At 43.6% G+C, this 17625-nt stretch overlaps 1 protein-coding gene across 1 annotated transcript in view; it reads left to right on the top strand.

Annotated features, from left to right (window-relative positions):
- The first annotated feature begins 556 nt into the window (after nt 1-556).
- The window catches only part of HSF4 (heat shock transcription factor 4), a 49638-nt gene continuing 32569 nt past the window's right edge, over nt 557-17625 (top strand). The window contains exons 1-2 of the mRNA XM_070953126.1: nt 557-679; nt 9858-9966. Of these exons, the coding sequence (XP_070809227.1) occupies nt 557-679; nt 9858-9966 (232 nt within the window). The remainder of the gene's footprint in view (nt 680-9857; nt 9967-17625) is intronic.

The raw sequence follows: 17625 nt of genomic DNA, 5'->3' as shown, positions 1-17625 counted from the left end.
AGGCTATTGCTTAGCGCATTGTAAGCCGCCCTGAGTCTCCGGAGAAGGGCGGCATATAAATCAAATTAAAAAAAAAAAAGAGTGAGTAGGTATTCCCATTTCCTCTTCTCTCTCTCACTCTCTCTCTCTCTCTCTCTCTCTCTCTCTCCCCCCCCCCCCCGTGATTTGCTGACCACCTGTGTTTGTGCAAGCACCATGTATTCTCTTTGCATGATGTTGCATCTTTTTTCATGGCATTGTGCAGTTGAAAGCAGGGAGCTTTCGCTCAGAGTATTGTCGCCGTGTCGTTTCCCCCCCCACCCCCCCCAACCCCCATTAGCCGTGTCTGCATATTGTGATGTGTTTTGGGAGCTGAGCCAATGCCTCCGCTGATAGGACCCCTATGGGGAAAAGGGGTGTTTTCTCAGCTCTGCCTGGGACACTAAGTGGCTCTTTTTTCCCTTCTGATCTATGCAAAAGAGAGGAAGGGGTGGGGTGGGGGGGCATTGTTGCAAAAAAAAAAAACAAAAAAAAACCCACGATGGTGTGAGAGTTAGTTTTTGTGAGTTGCGGCAGCATGCAGGACTCATCCGCAGCCCTTGCTATGGACGGTTACACCAGCAATGTGCCAGCGTTTCTTACTAAGTTGTGGACTCTGGTTGAAGATCCCGAAACCAATCACCTTATCTGCTGGAATACGGTGAGTTGAGCTTTTTTTTGGCGGGGTGGGTGGGGAGATTTCAACAGGTGACCGAATGCACTCCAAAGTGCTTGGAATACTGTGTGCAGTTTTGCTCAACGCAATTATTAAAAAGAAAGAAAGAAAGAAAGAAAGAAAGAAGGAAAGAAAGAAAGAAAGAAAGAAAGAAAGAAAGAAAGAAAGAAAGAAAGAAAGAAAAAGAAAGAAAGAAAGAAAGAAAGAAAGAAAGAAAGATAGATGTTGAGATTCTGGAAAGAGTGCAGAAAAGAGCCACAAAGAGGATTAGGAGGCTAAAACCTATGAAGAACGACTGCGGGAATTGGGTATGTCTAGTTTAATGGAAAGAAGGACTAGGGGTGACAGGATAGCAGTGTTCCAGTATTGGAGGGGCTGCCACCAAGAAGAGGGGGGTCAATTTATTTTCCAAAGCACCAGAAGGCAAGACAAGAAACAATGGATGGAAACTAATCAAGGAGAGAAGCAACCTAGAACTAAGAAGAAACTTCCTAACAGAACAATTAATCAGTGGGACGACTTGCCTTGAAAAGTTATGCGCGGTCCATCACTGGAGGCTTTTAAGAAGAGACTGGACCACAATTTGTCTGAAATTGTATAGGGTCTTCTGCTTGAGCAGGAGGCTGGACTAGAAGACCTCCAAGGTCCCTTCCAACTCTATGGTATGACATTGGATAGTCCATTCCTGTCAAAGCAGTTGGCAGGAATTCAACATGAAGTGTTTTTAGGACTGCCTATGCATCTCGGTTTGTATGTTTCTGCACTGTCTGTCTGAATGATCATAGCTATCTTGTTTTACTCGGAACAATTCCAGTCCACTTGTCCTGTTGAGTTCCAAGGAAGATCTGGTCCTTAAGAGGTTGACAAACCTTTTGGGCTGGGGCTGAAGTCTAAATTATTTTGTAGTTCCCCCCCCCCCACTCAAGATCTTTGATTCTGAGTGGATGACTGTAACAGGGATGGTTATATCAGCCATGGCAATAATGACAAAGGTGATAAGCATACTAATTTTGAAAGAAGGTCTCGAGGTCTCAAAGTAGCTCTTGTGATGGACTCACCAGATCACAAAAAGCCTCATTTAGTGGAAGGCAAATAGATGAAATTTATGTTCCTCTTATTCCCTCCACCTATCGATCTCTACTTCAGGAAATTATTGTGCTCCATGAAAACATGATTGCAAACAGATACGCTAAAGGATTGTACTGCATGCCATGTTTCAGAGAGAGAGAGAGAGAGAGAGAGAGAGAGAGAGAGAGAGAGAGAGAGAGAGAGAGAGAGAGAGAGAGAGAGAGATGATAGATAGATAGATAGATAGATAGATAGATAGATAGATAGATAGATAGATAGATGATAGATGGATGGATGGATGGATGGATGGATAGATAGATACTGTATTTCCTTGAAAATAAGACCCTGACTTATATTTTTTTGAACCCTGAAATAAGTGCTTGGCCGTATTGCCATGTGCTCAAAAGCCCGATTGGTCTTATTATCAGGGGATGCCTTATTTTGGGGGAAACAGGATAGATAGATAGATAGATAGATAGATAGATAGATAGATAGATACTGGTAGATAGATAGATACCGGTAGGTAGATACTGGTAGGTAGGTAGGTAGGTAGGTAGGTAGGTAGGTAGGTAGATATTAGGTAGGTAAATAGATAGATATTAGGTAGGTAGGTAGGTAGATACATAGATACTGGTAGGTAGGTAGATAGATAAATACAGAGATACATAGATGTAGGTAGGTAGGTAGATACAGAGATACAGAGATAGATGCAGAGATAGATATAGAGATAGATATACTGCAGATGGATAAGTATAGATAGATAGAGATAGGGAGAGAGACAGAGTATATAGAGATGATAGATAATATAGATGATAGGTAATGGATAGATTGATGATAGATAATAGATGCTGATAGATGATAGCTATAGAGATAAATAATGATAGATGGATAGATGATGGCTGAGAGAGAGAGAGAAATTAGGAGAGACTTTGATGAGTCAATTGGTACATGTGGTTAGGTTGCTTTTTCTGTTCAGGTCCATTGTCTTTGTCATTGCAAAATAAATCCATTCCTTGTAGCCAACTCTCTTAACGTCTGTTTTAAAATAGCTCATGTAAAGTCTAATTCTTTTCACTGCCGAACAGTTAATACCTTAAGATTTTCTCCTTGTATTTCATTGAAAATGTCCTTCCTAATTTGAGTCCTTTGTCCTGGGTCCTCCTTTTCAGAGGAACATCCCAGTGCATTAGTCAGACATGTGCCTATATAAACCCACTGGTAAGAACAGCGTAAAAGAGAATAGCTTACCCAAAAGCCACAAATCAATTATTCTGTATTGGTTTCACAGTTTATATAACTTGCCCCAGTTTGTAGACTCTAGATGACATCCAGGAGAGGAAAAAAAATGCAAATAAAAATAATAAAGGTTCCCCTCGCACATACATGCTAGTCGTTCCCAACTCTAGGGGGCGGTGCTCATCTCCGTTTCAAAGCCTAAGAGCCAGCGCTGTCCGAAGCGCTGTTTGTGGTCATGTGGCTGGCAGGATTCAACGCCAAAGGCGCACGGAACGCTGTTCCCTTCCCACCAAAGGTGGTCCCTATTTTTCTACTTGCATTTTTTTATCTGCTTTCGAACTGCTAGGTTGGCAGAAGCTGGGACAAGTCACGGGAGCTCACCCCGTTACGCGGCACTAGGGATTCGAACCGCTGAACTGCCGACCTTATGTACAAAGCTTATGTACTGTTCAGCTGCCAGTCCAGATGGCAGACTTCCCTAAGTGTCTTTTAGGATGAATAATGGATTTTGCTGCCCATAAACTACAACTATCACTTTCGAACCATATTGAATGTTATTTAAATCCAAATATTTATTTATTTATTTATTTATTTATTTATTTATTTATTTATTTATTTATTTATTTATTGATAGGTTTGATTTATATGCCGCCCTTCTCGGAGACTCAGGGCGGCTTACAATGCTTTTAAGCAATAGCCTTCATACTTTTGTATATACCTGCTTAGTAGGGCTTTTGCCCCCCCCCTCAAGCGGTGTTCTTTTTTATACAAAGTCAGCTTATTGCCCCCACAATCCGGGTCCTCATTTTACCTACCTCGGAAGGATGGAAGGCTGAGTCAACCTTGAGCCTGGTGAGATTTGAACTCGCAGTAATTGCAGGCAGCTGGCAGCTAAGTGCTACTTTAACAGCGCTTTAGTCCGCTGCTCCACCAAGGCTCCTTCTCAGCCATCCAGGTCATGGTTGTCCCAAAGGTGCTTTTTCAAGAGGCCACTGGACTTTCTTTCTTGGTTTTTTTCTTGAAGACGTTTTGCTTCTCATCCAAGAAGCTTCTTCAGGTCTGAAGAAGAAGAAGAAGCTTCTGGGATGAGAAGCGAAACATCTTCACAAAAAAAAAAAAAACCCAGAAAGTCCAGTTGCCTCTTGAAATGGGACAAATATACTGCTCTTCGTGTGTTTGCAGACATTTTATTTCTGCTTATCCAGTAAAGGAAGGATCTTTAAGCTATTAGTGTGTAAACACAAAATTAAAATGGGAAAATCAAATAGATAGAAAAGCATGAAGAAAATGGAATGTGGTACAATGGCCTAGAGGCCTAGAGGTGCCTCACAATCAGGAGGTTGTGAGTTTGATCCTAGGTAGAGGCTGATATTTCTCTCTCTGGGCACAATGAAGAATATATCTGCTGAATAAAACTCCGCATCGGCGACAGGAAGGGCATCTGGCCATTAAAACATTCTGCTAGCTCCATTCAGACTCCACCCCGCAAGGGATTATGGGGGTCGTTAAATGGATGATGATGAAGAAAATGGAACGGAAAACATGCTGGTCAGTGGAGAAAAATCTGGTTTACCAAATCTACATACCTGGCCTGCTGAGTTTCAGAGACCAGGTGTCTGCTTACTCAATCAAGGAATCCCATGACATTTTTAGCCAGCCTTCCTTAACAAGCTGTCTTCCTCATGCGTAGGTTTTAATGCCCAGAATTCCCCAACCAGCATGATTAAGTCTGAAATTTCTGGGAACCTAAAGTCAGGGGTGGGATTGAAAAATTTTAGCAATCAATTCTCTGCCCGGTTGCTGGGTGGGTGTGGCCATGGGGGTGTGGCCTAGTCGGCTTCCTGCACCATGGTGGTGTTTGCCCTCCCCAGGCTCCGGAGGCTTTCCTCGAGCCACTGGGAAGGTGAAAACGGGCTCCCACGGGCTCCAGAGGCCCTCCGGAGGCCGGAAACGGGCCCATTTGTGGACTTCCAGTAAGCCCGTTTTTCACCCTCCCAGAGCCTCCATGTGGGCCCTGCACTTACCTGGCATCCAAAACGGGCCACGTGGAGACTCCTGGGAGGGGCGGGGTGAGCCAGTCGTTGCAACTACCGGTTCAGCGAACCAGATTAAAATTAACATCCATTTTCCCCTAACCGGTCCGAACCGGCTGAATCCCACCCCTGCCCAAAGTCCACATATCTAACAGTACCTGTAGCCTTTGACCTACAACCATTCATTTAGCCATCATTTGAAGTTAGAATGGCACTGAAAAAAGTTCAGTGGAACCTCACTGAGCTTACGATGGAACCTCACACTTACAACCATTGTGGCGTTCCTGCAATCAGGTGGTCAAAATTCGGGTGCTTGGCAGTGTCCCAGGCTCACCTAATCTGCAACCTTCCCAACCAGTTTCTAACAAGCAATCTCCATTGGCAGAAGCCAAATTTGCTCATCAGGGCATAATTCGCTTAAAAACTGGAATGATTCGCTTAACAACCGTGGGAAAAAAGAACATAAAATCAGGCATGGCTCATTTAACATTCACTTTGCTTGCCAGTGGAAATTCTAGTTACAACTGTGGTCCTAAGGCCAGAGCTCACTGTAACAACATTGCCAAAAAGGCATTAAGAGTTGTTAACCTAATCTTGCGAACCTTCTTCTCCGGTAATACTGTACTGCTAACTAGGGCATACAAAACCTTTGCTAGACCAATTCTTGAATACAGCTGACCTGCCTGAACCCGCACTGCATATCGGACATTAATACGATTGAGCGAATCAAGAAATATTTTACGAGAAGACTCCTCCATTCCTCTACCTGCAATAAAATACCTTATGCCACCAGGCTTGAAATTTTGGGCTTGGACAATTTAGAACTACGCCACCTTCAGTCTGACCTAAACATAGTACACAAAATTATCTGCTACAATGTCCTACCTGTCAATGACTACTTCAACTTCAACCACAACAATACCGAAGCACACAATAGATACAAACTCAAGGTAAACTGCTCCAAAATTGATTGCAGAAAATATGACTTCAGCAACAGAGTGGTCAATACCTGGAATACACTACCTGACCCTGTGGTTTCACAGGTTCTTCCATTTGGGCAGGAGTTCCTGGTGTCCACTCAAGTGGAGGAAAGGCCATCTGTCCAAGTGTCTATGGAGATTCTCAATCATCCAGGTCATGGTTGGTCCAAAGGTGTCTTTCCAAAGGCAACTGGACTTTCTTGGTTTTTTTCTTTGAAAACATTTTGCTTCTCATCCAAGAAGATTTTTCAGTTCTAGCTGAAGCACCTATGGGACTACCCCTCCAAGAGGAAAAAGGCCACCTGGAGCCCCAGTTATTACCTACAGCGTTTCTGAGGTCAATTCCCTGTTGTCAAAACATCTGACCTCGGAGGCAAGATGCTTCTTTACAATCACTTACCACACAGGTATGTGGAGGGCAGAGGTCCATGAAGTTCAAAAATTGAATTGGGGAACTGCACCTGGCACTCCCCAAAAGCTTCCCCACCCCCTGCTCAAATAAGGGGCCTCGAGATTGGAACAAAGAGTTGTGGGTGCCTCCAACATTGGAAGTTTTTGATTGGACAAACCTTTTTTTCTGAAATGGTACAGGGCAGCGATGGCTAACCTTTTTGCAGTCGCGTGCCAAAAGCAGGGGTCGCATGTATGCGTGCCCACACCCATAATTCAATGCACCCCGTGCATGCGTGTGTGACCCCTGCTTTTGGCATGTGATGGCACGGTGTGCCCGGTAGGCAGGCTTTTTGCCCTCCCCAGGCTCCAGAGGCTTTCTTGGAGCCTGGGGAGGGCGAAAACGGCCTCCCCCCCCAAGGCCCTCCAGAGGCCAGAAATGGCCCATTTCCCGACTTCCGGTGGGACTGGAAGGTCTGTTTTTTGCCCTCCCCAGGCTCCAGAGGCTTTCTAGGAGCCTGGGGAGGGTGAAAACGGCGCTAGTCGTTCCCGCCTCTAGGGGGCGGTGCTCATCTCCATTTCTAAGCCAGCGCTGTCCGAAGACGTCTCCGTGGTCATGTGGCCGGCATGACTCAAAGCCAAAGACGCACAGAACGCTGTTACCTTCCCACCAAAGGCGGTCCCTATTTTTCTACTTGCATTTTTTACGTGCTTTTGAACTGCTACGTTGGCAGAAGCTGGGACAAGTCATGGGAGCTCACCCCGTTACGCGGCACTAGGGATTTGAACCGCTGAACTGCCGACCTTTCGATCGACAAGCTCAGAATCTTAGCCACTGAGCCACCGTGTCCCTCTTAGGCTAGTTTATACTACTATGTAAAAGTAAAACCAGTTGGAAGTCAATGCCTTTCCTTTCTCTTTTCCATTTTTCCCTACGTTTTTCCCTTCCCTTTTCCCTCCTTTATTTCCCTACTATTTTTTTGTATTTTTGTATTATTTTATATTTTATTTTGTACACTTTTATATTATAAATTATAATTACTTTATTATGAAGTATTTTATATTATAAATTATAATATATATTTTATATTATAATAATAAAAAAAAGGAATGGGAATAACTCTGTCAAGAAAGCTTGCAAAATGGGCCAAAACTCACTTAAGTGTCTTGCTTAGCAACAGAAATATTGGGCTCAGTTATGGTTGTAAATCAAGGACTATCTGTACAGGCGAACTGCCGACCTTTCGATCGACAAGCTCAGCCTCTTAGCCACTGAGCCACTGCATCCCTACTAGAGTGCAGTACTGCAGGATAATTCTGCCCACTGTCAGCAGTTCGATCCTGACCAAAGACTCAAGGTTGACTCAACCTTCCATCCTTCCGAGGTTGGTAAAATGTGGACCCAGATTGTTGGGGGCAAATATGCTGACTCTGTAAACCGCTTAAAGGGGGCTGTAAAGAACTGTAAAGAGGTATATAAATCTAAGATTTATTATATACCTCTTTACCTATATACCTGATTTTATGATGGGTTTTTAAAATTTGAAATTGGTTTTAAATTGTAATGTTTTAAATTATGGGCCAAATTATTTAATTATTTTAAATTTATTTTAACTTTTGTATATAAAGTGTTTTACTTGGCTGTTCACCGCCCTGAGTCCGAAAGGAGAAGGACGGTATAGAAATTTGAAAAAAATAAAATAAAATATAAATAAATAAAATAAGTGCTATTTCTATTGCTATCATTCTAACGTTTAGATGGCTGGGGGATTCTGGGAGTTGAAGTCCACCCATCTTCAAGCTTCCAAGGTTGACCAACACTGGTTTAGATGGATTGTAGAAGGGCCAAAGTTATCAATGAATGCAACTATGATGGCTGTCGTCTCCAATAAAAGATGATCAATGGCCGGGAGCCATAGTTGGCGTGGCCTCCGGGCTGTCCTTGTGAGCTTCGCAAATGTGCTGGCTACTCGGACACACAATGACGGACTGACTCAGCCCTTGGGTTGATCGAGCAGGGCAATCTGATAACCGCCATGGCTGGGGAAACCTTTGTCATCCCGCTTGAATTTATCAGCTTTCAGAGTTGCTGAACTGTCATCCTGTATGCCAGCTCTGGTGAAAACATGGCTTTTCCAGAAAACTTTGAATCAGAAAAATTCCTGGAAAAAAAATTTTTTTTCCTGGGCATACAAAGATGATTTGAATGATCATAGTTTCTACATCACCTGCATAAATACTTTAAGCTATATTATTTGATGTGCAAGAAAAAGATCAGTTAAATCTACCCTATTTTATGAGGTCTGAACAGTATATGCCAAGAAGTTAAAAGTTTGGGAAGCTGGAGAAAAGTGGCTTACAGATTAACAGAATTGGAAAGGACCTTATAGGCCATCTAATCCAACCCCCCACCCAAGCAGGAGACCCTACACCATTTCTGACAGATGGCAGTCCAGTCTCTTCTTGAAAGCCTCCAGTGATGAAGCTCCCACCACTTCCGAAGGCAACTTCTGTTCCATTGGTTGATTGTTCTCACTGTCAGAAAATTTCTCCTTATTTCCAGGTTGAATCTCTCCTTGATCAGTTTCCACCCATTATTCCTTGTCTGGCTTTCGGGTGCTTTGGAAAATAGCTTGACCCCCTCCTCTCTGTGGCAGCCCCTCAAATATTGGAAGATGCTATCATGTCTCCCCATCCTTCTCTTCACTAGACTAGCCATGCCCAGTTCCTGCAACCGTTCATCCTATGTTTTAGCCTCCAGCCCCCTAATCATCCTGGTTTCTCTTCGCTGCACTTTTTCTAGAGTCTCAACATCTTTTTTATAGCATGGTGACCCAAACTGGATGCAATACTCTAGGTGTGGTCTTACTAAGGCTTTGTAGAGTGGTATCAGTAGCTCCCTTGATCTTGATTGTATCCCTCTGTTAATGCAGTTTAGGATTGCACTGGCTTTTTTGGCTGCCTCCGCACACTGCTGGCTCATATTTAACTGGTTGTCCACTAACACTCCAAGAGCCCTCTCACAGTTTCTGCTATTAAGCCTCGTTTCACCCAGTCTATATGTGTACTTTTGGTTTTTCTTGCCTAAGTGTAAGACTTTACTTTCTCCGGACTGTTGGAAATAATTTTGGGGCGTGACATAGTGAGATAATGCATGATCTCATCTTAAAGTTCCCAAGGATGAGAAATTGCCTTACAGAGATCTTTTAAGGCAAGGCTAGCATCTGACCAACCTTGACTAAGTCCTCTAAAAATTAAGTAGGGTTAGATTTGGGGTTTTTTTTTTTCTCCCAGGGTCGTAAGGAAGTAAAATCGGTACCCTGAAGAAATCAACAAGTTAATCATTTCCATATTATTGCCAAAAAAATGACATTTTTTCCCCATCGATGGAGAAAGAGGGTTTTTGAAGGAGTGTCTAATGTTGTCTTGCTTTATTTTATTTATTTCTCCTTTCAGAATGGCACCAGCTTCCATGTTTTTGATCAGAGTCAGTTTGCCAAGGAAGTCCTGCCCAAATATTTCAAGCACAACAACATGGCGAGTTTCGTCCGCCAGCTGAATATGTGTAAGTGACATTGGAAACTCAAGTGGGGATTTGGGGCTCCTCTGAATGCTACCGTACTACCCCTCCCCTCATCCCTAGCTACTAAACGAATGTTAAGTTCTAAGTTGAGGAATACCTGTGTACCTGACAAGCTGCTGGCTTGCTTTGAGCTGAAGTCTGCAGTTTGATGATGCAAGAAAAAAGACCAAAGTAGAAGGCAGGAATGCCCGATTTTATTACATTTTTCCCACGGTTGTTAAGCAAATCACTGCAGTTGTTCAACAAACCACATGGTTGTTAAACAAACCTGGTTTTGCTTGCTAGAATTGTAAGGAATAATTGCACCTGAATGGCAATCACATCACTTCAGGAGGTGCTGCGATGTTCATAAGTCTGAGGAGTGGTAATAATTCCTTTTTCCTTCCCAATGTATTCCAATATAAATTCGCATAGTCATTAAATGGATGGTTGTAAGTCGAGGATTCCCTGTCTTGCATAATTCAAATCAATATTTTTCAAACTTGGGAACTTTAAGAGGTGTGGACTTAAACTCCCAGAATCCCCCGATATTTCATCCAGTATTTGGGTTAACTTGAAAGGATAAACTGCTCAATGGTTAAACGGAGGGCATACAAATTTAATAAATAAATAAGAATAAAATAAAACTATACAGAATAGTAAATACAGTGTCTTTTGTGTGGATAATCCATAGGGCTATTATTATTGTTATTTATCTTATGGTAATTTATATTATAAACTTATTGGCAGTTTAGAAGCAAAAAGAAAATTGTCTTCCAAAACGTATCTAAAATTATACATAAAATTTTATAAAAACTTTATAAAAGTTTTAAATAAAGTTCCTATAATTGCATGTGCTTAGTCACAAAAGGTTCCCTTTATTTTTTCAATACAGATAGTCCTCGATTTATGACCACAATTGAGCCCAAATTTCCATAGCTAAGCCAGACAGTTGTTAAGTGAATTTTCCCCCATTTTAACGACATTTCTTGCCAGAGTTGTCAAACGATTCCCTGCAGTTGTTAAGTGAGTCACATGGTTGTTAAGTGAACCTGGCTTCCCCATGGATTTTGCTTGTCTGAAGGTCACAAACGAGGATCACATGACCCCGGGACACTGCAACCGTCATAAGTACAAGTCAGTTGCCAAGCATTTGAATTTTGATAATGTCACTGCAAGGATGCTGCAAGCATCCGAATTTTGATCATGTGACCATGGGGATGCTACAGTGGTCACTGATGTAAAAGCCAGCCATGAGTTCATGTTGACAGCTCTCGAAAATTTGATAGAATTAGATTTGGCTAGTACTGTAATAAGAGACCACCAGGGAATCCTAGAAGCAGAAACTGCAGGGGTGGGATCCAGCTGGTTCGTACCAGTTCTGGTGAACTGGTAGTTGTGACCCGGCGCTATGCCATCCTATTTAGCTGTGTTTTTAAATAGTAGTAGTAGTAGTAGTAGTAGTAGTAGTAATAATAATAATAATAATAATAATAATAATAATAATAATAATAATAATAATAATAATAATTTTATTTATATACCACCCTCTTCCCGAAGGACTCGGGGTGGTGTACAGCCAAAATTAAAACATAAATATACAATATCATAATTAAAATTAATTAAAATCATTAAATAGTTTTGGCCGAATTTTAAAACCCAAAGTTAAAACCCAACTTAAAATCATTCAAGTAGACAGCCCCGCCTGTCGGAACAGTAGGGTCTTGAGGGCACAGTGAAAAACCCAGAGATCAGAGATGTTACGAATATCTGGGGGCAATTCATTCCAAAGGGCAGGAGCTCCGACAGAGAAGGCTCTCCTCCTGGGTGTCGCCAGCCGGCATAACTTGGCCGACGGCATCCTGAGGAGTCCCTCTCTGTGGGAGCAAACTGGTCGGTGGGAGGCTGTTGGTGGCAGAAGGCGGTCCCGTAGATATCCTGGTCCTATGCCATGGAGTGCTTTAAAGGTGGTAACCAACACCTTGAATTGGGAGTCCTCCTGGATAGGCAGCTGTCCTTGGAGGAACATCTGACGGCTGTAACCAGGGGGACCTTTTGTCAGGTTCGCCTGATCCGCCAGTTGCGGCCCTTTCTTGATCGGGATTCCCTGTGCACAGTCACTCATGCCCTCGTCACCTCTCGCCTTGACTACTGCAACGCTCTCTACATGGGGCTCCCCTTGAGGAGCACCTGGAGGCTCCAACTGGTCCAGAATGCAGCAGCGCGGGTAGTGACGGGAGCAGCCTGGCGCTCCCATGTAACACCGCTCCTGCGTGAGCTGCACTGGCTCCCAGTGGTCTTCCGGGTGCGCTTCAAGGTGTTGGTTATCACCTTTAAAGCGCTCCATGGCATAGGGCCTAGCTATCTTCGAGACCGCCTGCTGCCACCGACGATCTCCCATCGACCCGTGCGCTCCCACAGAGAGGGCCTCCTCGGGGTGCCATCAGCCAAACAGTGCAGGCTGGTGACCCCCAGGGGGAGGGCCTTCTCTGTGGGGGCACCTACCCTCTGGAATCAATTGCCTCCAGAGATAAGGAGAATCCAAGACCTCAGTGCCTTCCGCCGTGCCCTTAAAACCTTCCTTTTCCAGCAAGCCGGGCTGGCCTAATTTTTTAAGTGTTTTTAAGTGTTTTGTTTATTGTTTTTAATTAATGGGGCCAAATTTATATATGTATATTTTAACTGTATTTTAATATTTGTACTTGATGTTTTTACTTGGCTGTTCACCGCCCTGAGTCCTCAGGGAGAAGGGCGGTATACAAATTCAAAATAAAATAAAAATAAAATAAATTGCACTCGGAAGACCACTGGGAGCCAGTGCAGCTCGCGCAGGAGAGGTGTTACATGGGCGTAACGAGGTACGCCCATAACCACCCGTGCGGCCGCATTCTGGACCAGTTGGAGCCTCCGAGTGCTCTTCAAGGGGAGCCCCATGTAGAGAGCATTACAGTAGTCCAGACGGGAGGTGACGAGGGCGTGAGTGACTGTGCGCAAGGCACAGTCAAGGTAAAGCCATGTACATACGTGCAAGCGCATGTGCTAACAAAGCCCATGCGCAGAAGGCTACACGCATGCATGGAAGGCACCCGCACGAGTGAAGCAAGTGCCCGCACACATCTTTAGTGCTGGGGCGAACCGGTTGTTAAATTATGTGAAGCCCTCCTCTGAGAAACTGGATTAAGAAGTTGAAAAAAAAAATAATAACTTGGTTGGCGGCAGTGCCATTCGATGTTCGTGTTACAGAAAAGAAAACAATAATTTCACCTTCCCCGACTTGGTCTCTGCTCTCCACCCATCCATCCTTTTGGTGATCAGATAGATGCGTTATTTCTTTGTCATTGTTTATTGTTGATTTTATCATTCTAGTGTTTCACTTCGGTTTATTTTTTATATTTCTTCCTTTTTATTATTGTGAGCTGCTGTTGTGACCTAGGCCCAAGTAGTTATGACCAGACACAATCAGTCCTAAACAAACATATTTTATTAGAACAGCTGAGAATTACTTCATTCTCAGTTTAGTCCAAAACAAATTCTTCATAAACTGTCCTTCGGCCTTATCACCAACCTTTGTCTTATTTGGCACCCTGCCAAAGGCTTTTCTTGGCAAAAGTTCAGAAGCAAGAGAAGCCGACAAGAAACAAAATGTAGCAATGTTGCTTTCCTACAAAGATCCCAAGAGCCATTGCTGCTCTTTTAAGCCTTCTTAATGGGAGGGGTCAATCATCTCCTGGCCTTACTCCCAAGTCGTCCTTTTTGCTTTAGCTGCTCTTGCCTTCTGGCAGCTCTTCGCATGCGTGCACTAGGAACAGGCTCCTCCTGTTCCTCTGCCTCTCTGCTATCCGCCTCTGGAGGCTCCGGAGTCCGTGCATTGCTCCCAGATGGCCCTGGCCCCATCTCTGCCTCCAACGCAGAGCCCTCGTCTGGGCCTTCCCCAGCCTCCAGGACTGGCCCATGGTCCTCCCCAGCCTCCTCACTGTCCAACTCTGCTGCCAGCTCCACAGGCTGCCAGCGGACCACAGCTGCCGAGAGTAGCCCCCGGGGCGAAATAGTTGGCAAATAAATTTAACAAATAATAATAATGACACGAATTGAGTGTAAGTCTACCACGTCCCTTGAGGTCAGTCTGGATTTGAGGGATGCTTGTTTTCTTTAAGTAGACCGATTACAGATGGTCCTCGCCTTACAACAGTGCATTTAGTGACCGTTCACAGTTACAACAGCCCTGAAAAAAATGACTCACGACCGTTTTTCACACTTACAACCGTTGCATTATCCCTTTGGTCACGTGATTAAAATTCAGATGCTTGGCAACTGGTTCATACTTATGACGGTCGCAGTGTCCCGGGGTCACATGATCCCCTTTTGCAACTTTCTGACAAAGTCAATGAGGGAAGCCAGATTCACTTAACAACCATGTTACTAGTTTAACAACTGCAGTGATTCGCTTAACAAATGCGGCAAGAAAAGTCGTAAATTGGGGCAAAACTCACAATGTCTTATTTAGCAACGTGAGTTTTTGGCTCAACCGTGGTCGTACGTGGAGGACTACCTGTACAACGCTTGGATTTTGACAAATGTCGGATTTTCCTGTCCCTTGAAAATACTGGATTGTGGGCATTTATCCTGTTGTGGTTTTTGGAATCATGTTGCAATGAAAATTGACATCTTCAAATCTTAGAATCAGAATCCTAAGGCAGGAGTCCTTATATCATCCCAGCCAAATCATCCCAAAGGTGTTTTTTCCAAAGGCAACTGGACTTCGTTTTTCCTTTTTTTTTTTTTTTTTTTAATTTGATTTATATGCCGCCCTTCTCCGGAGACTCAGGGCGGCTTACAATGTGCTAAGCAATAGCCTTCATACTTTTGTATATTCATACAAAGTCAGCTTATTGCCCCCACAACTGGATCCTCAGTTTACCTACCTTAGAAAGGATGGGAGGCTGAGTCAACCTTGAGCCTGGTGAGATTCGAACCTGCAGTAATTGCAGGCAGCTGGTCTTAATAACAGGGTGCTTTAAACCACTGTACTACCAAGGCTGACCGTTCAGCCTTGGTAGTACATCCTTGAAGATGTTTCACTTCTCATCCAAGAAGCCTCTTCAGTTCTGATTGGTGGTGGAAAATCCTATATGACCCCACCTATCTCTTGTTTACAACCAAGATGATTAGGGGACTGGAGGCTAAAACATATAAAGAACGGTTGCAGGAACTGGGTATGTCTAGTTTAATGAAAAGAAGGACTAGGGGTGGCATGACAGCAGTCTTCCAATATTTGAGTTGCCACAAAGAAGAGGGAAACAACCTATTCTCCAAAGCACCTGAAGGCAGGACAGGTAGTAATAGATAGAAATTAAGGAGAGACGCAACCTAGAACTAAGGAGAAATTTCCTGACAGTTAGAATAATTAACCAGTGGAACAACTTGCCTCCAGAAGTTGTAGGTACTCCAACACTGGAAGTTTATAAGAAGAGATTGGACAACCATTTGTCTGAAATGCTATAGGGTTTCCTGCCTAAGCAGGGGGTTGGACTATAAGACCTCCAAGGTCCCTAACTGTCAGGTTTCGATGCTATCTCAAAATAAATGAATTTCCAAACTGCCGATCTTTGAGGAATTTTTCTCTTTATTGAACATAGTGATCTGTCCCTGGCTCTTTCGCGGTCAGTACTGACCTTTGCCCCCCAAGCCCTCCCTTTCCGATCCCCAATTCTCTGCGTCTCATTGGCTATCTTCCAAGCCACTCTCCTCATCCCATCTCCATCAGATCACAGGAATGTCCCCCCCTCCTCCCATCTCCGAGGAAACAGAATCTTCAAAGGAATTAAGTAGGCAAAAGTTCAAGCTTCTCCTCTCCTTCATATGTCAGCGCTGAAACGCTGACACCTAACTCTGTTATTCTATCTTAGTTGCTGTTCTGTTCTGTTCTGTTCTGTTCTGTTCTGTTCTGTTCTGTTCTGTTCTGTTCCGTTCGTTCCGTTCTGTTCCACTCCACTCTGGTTCCATAGCTATTTGCACTATTCAAGTGACCCTGAAGGCACAGATAAACCTCCAAATGGCCTCAACAACTCTCAGAAAGATTACTAATGACCAGATGACTGCAAGGACTATACATAAATCTTCCCATTCTCCACCAGTCAATCAGAACTGAAGAAGCTTCTTGGATGAGAAGTGAAACTTCTTCAAGAGAAAAAGCAAAGTCCAGTTGCCTTTTGAAAAAGCACCTTTGGGACATCCTGTCGTGGTCCTCCAGCAGTCTGCGGAGCTGGCAGTGGAGTCGGACAGTAAGAAGGCTGGGGAGGAACATGGGCCAGTCCTGGAGTCTGGGGAAGACTCGGACAAGGGGTCTGCTTCGGAGGCAGAGATGGGGCCAGGGCCATCTGGGAGTTATGTGCGGACTCCGGAGTCTCCAGAGTCGGACATCAGAGAGGCAGAGGACCAGGGGGAGCCTGTTCCCAGTGCACGCATGCGCAGAGCTGCCAGAAGGCAAGAACAGTTAAAACAAAAGGGACGACTCGGGAGTAAGGCTTGGAGGTGATTGGCCCCTCCCATAAGACATAAAGGAAGAGCAAAGGCATGTGGGCCTTTACAGGAAGCAACGTTGTGGATGGTGTCGGTTTGTACTTTGAAGCTCCGTTTTTGACTCTGTGTTTCTGTGTGGCCTTGCCAAGATAAAGGTGGGTGTTTACCAGCGTTATCCGAAGGACTGCGGCAGACTTCTGTTGGACTATTTATAAACTCTTGGTGATTCAGCACCTGCTGTGAATGGAAGGAATTCACAGCCGTGAAAATAAAAAAAGAGCTTTTGGGACCAATGGTGTGCTTTTTACTATATCAGGAAGCCTAGGTCAAAACACATCCATGACTTGGATGACCGAGAATCTCCGTAGACATCCCAGACCGATGGCTGCCCAATCTTGCTCTGTTATTTTACTCTGCAACAGGACAGAAAATAATTTCCTATACAGTAATTCTTCCTCTCTTATCATATGCTGCAACAGGGAAGTAGCTCAGTCCTTGCATAGATACAGTCCTCAACTTACAACCAACAAGATGAGCCCGAACATTACTTTTACACATTTCAAATTACAGAGATTCATCCCTAAAATTTTATTTAAACTAATTGCTAGCATGTTCTCCTCCATACCTCCTTCTATTATTTGGCTAATTTCCAGCATGTTGTGTTTGGCTAATTTCCAGCATATTCTCCTCTGAGCCTCCCACCATTATTGGCTGATTTCCAGCATTTTATGTTGGCTGATTTCCAGCATATCTCCTCCAACTCTCCTCCTATTGCTCGGCTGATTTCCAGCATTTTATGTTGGCTGATTTCCAGCATATCTCCTCCAACTCTCCTCCTCCTCCATGTAAAAGTAATGATAAAATTTAAGATATCAAGATTTAATGGAATGGGTCAAGAGTCTAAGAAATGTAGTTAGAATTTTGTTGTATAAATGGTAAGAAAAATGGAGATGTATTGAATTTGAAATTAAGTTTTGAGGTGATAAAATTGTGGTTATTAATTACAATAAGAGATTAGAATATTGTTAAAAAGTATTTTGCAAATGATGGTAAAAGAGATGATAAAGACAATGTGGAGAAGAACCAGATATAAGCAGGATTGATACTTAGACACAAATGAGCTAAAGTAAATATGAAATTAAA

This window comes from Pituophis catenifer, unplaced genomic scaffold (genome assembly GCF_029215685.1).
Source record: "Pituophis catenifer annectens isolate HBS135680 unplaced genomic scaffold, rPitCat1.0.hap2 SCAF_13, whole genome shotgun sequence".
NCBI classification, from domain to species: domain Eukaryota; kingdom Metazoa; phylum Chordata; class Lepidosauria; order Squamata; family Colubridae; genus Pituophis; species Pituophis catenifer.
Note: the sequence above shows the minus strand (reverse complement) of the source record. Positions and strands in the feature narration are given on the sequence as shown.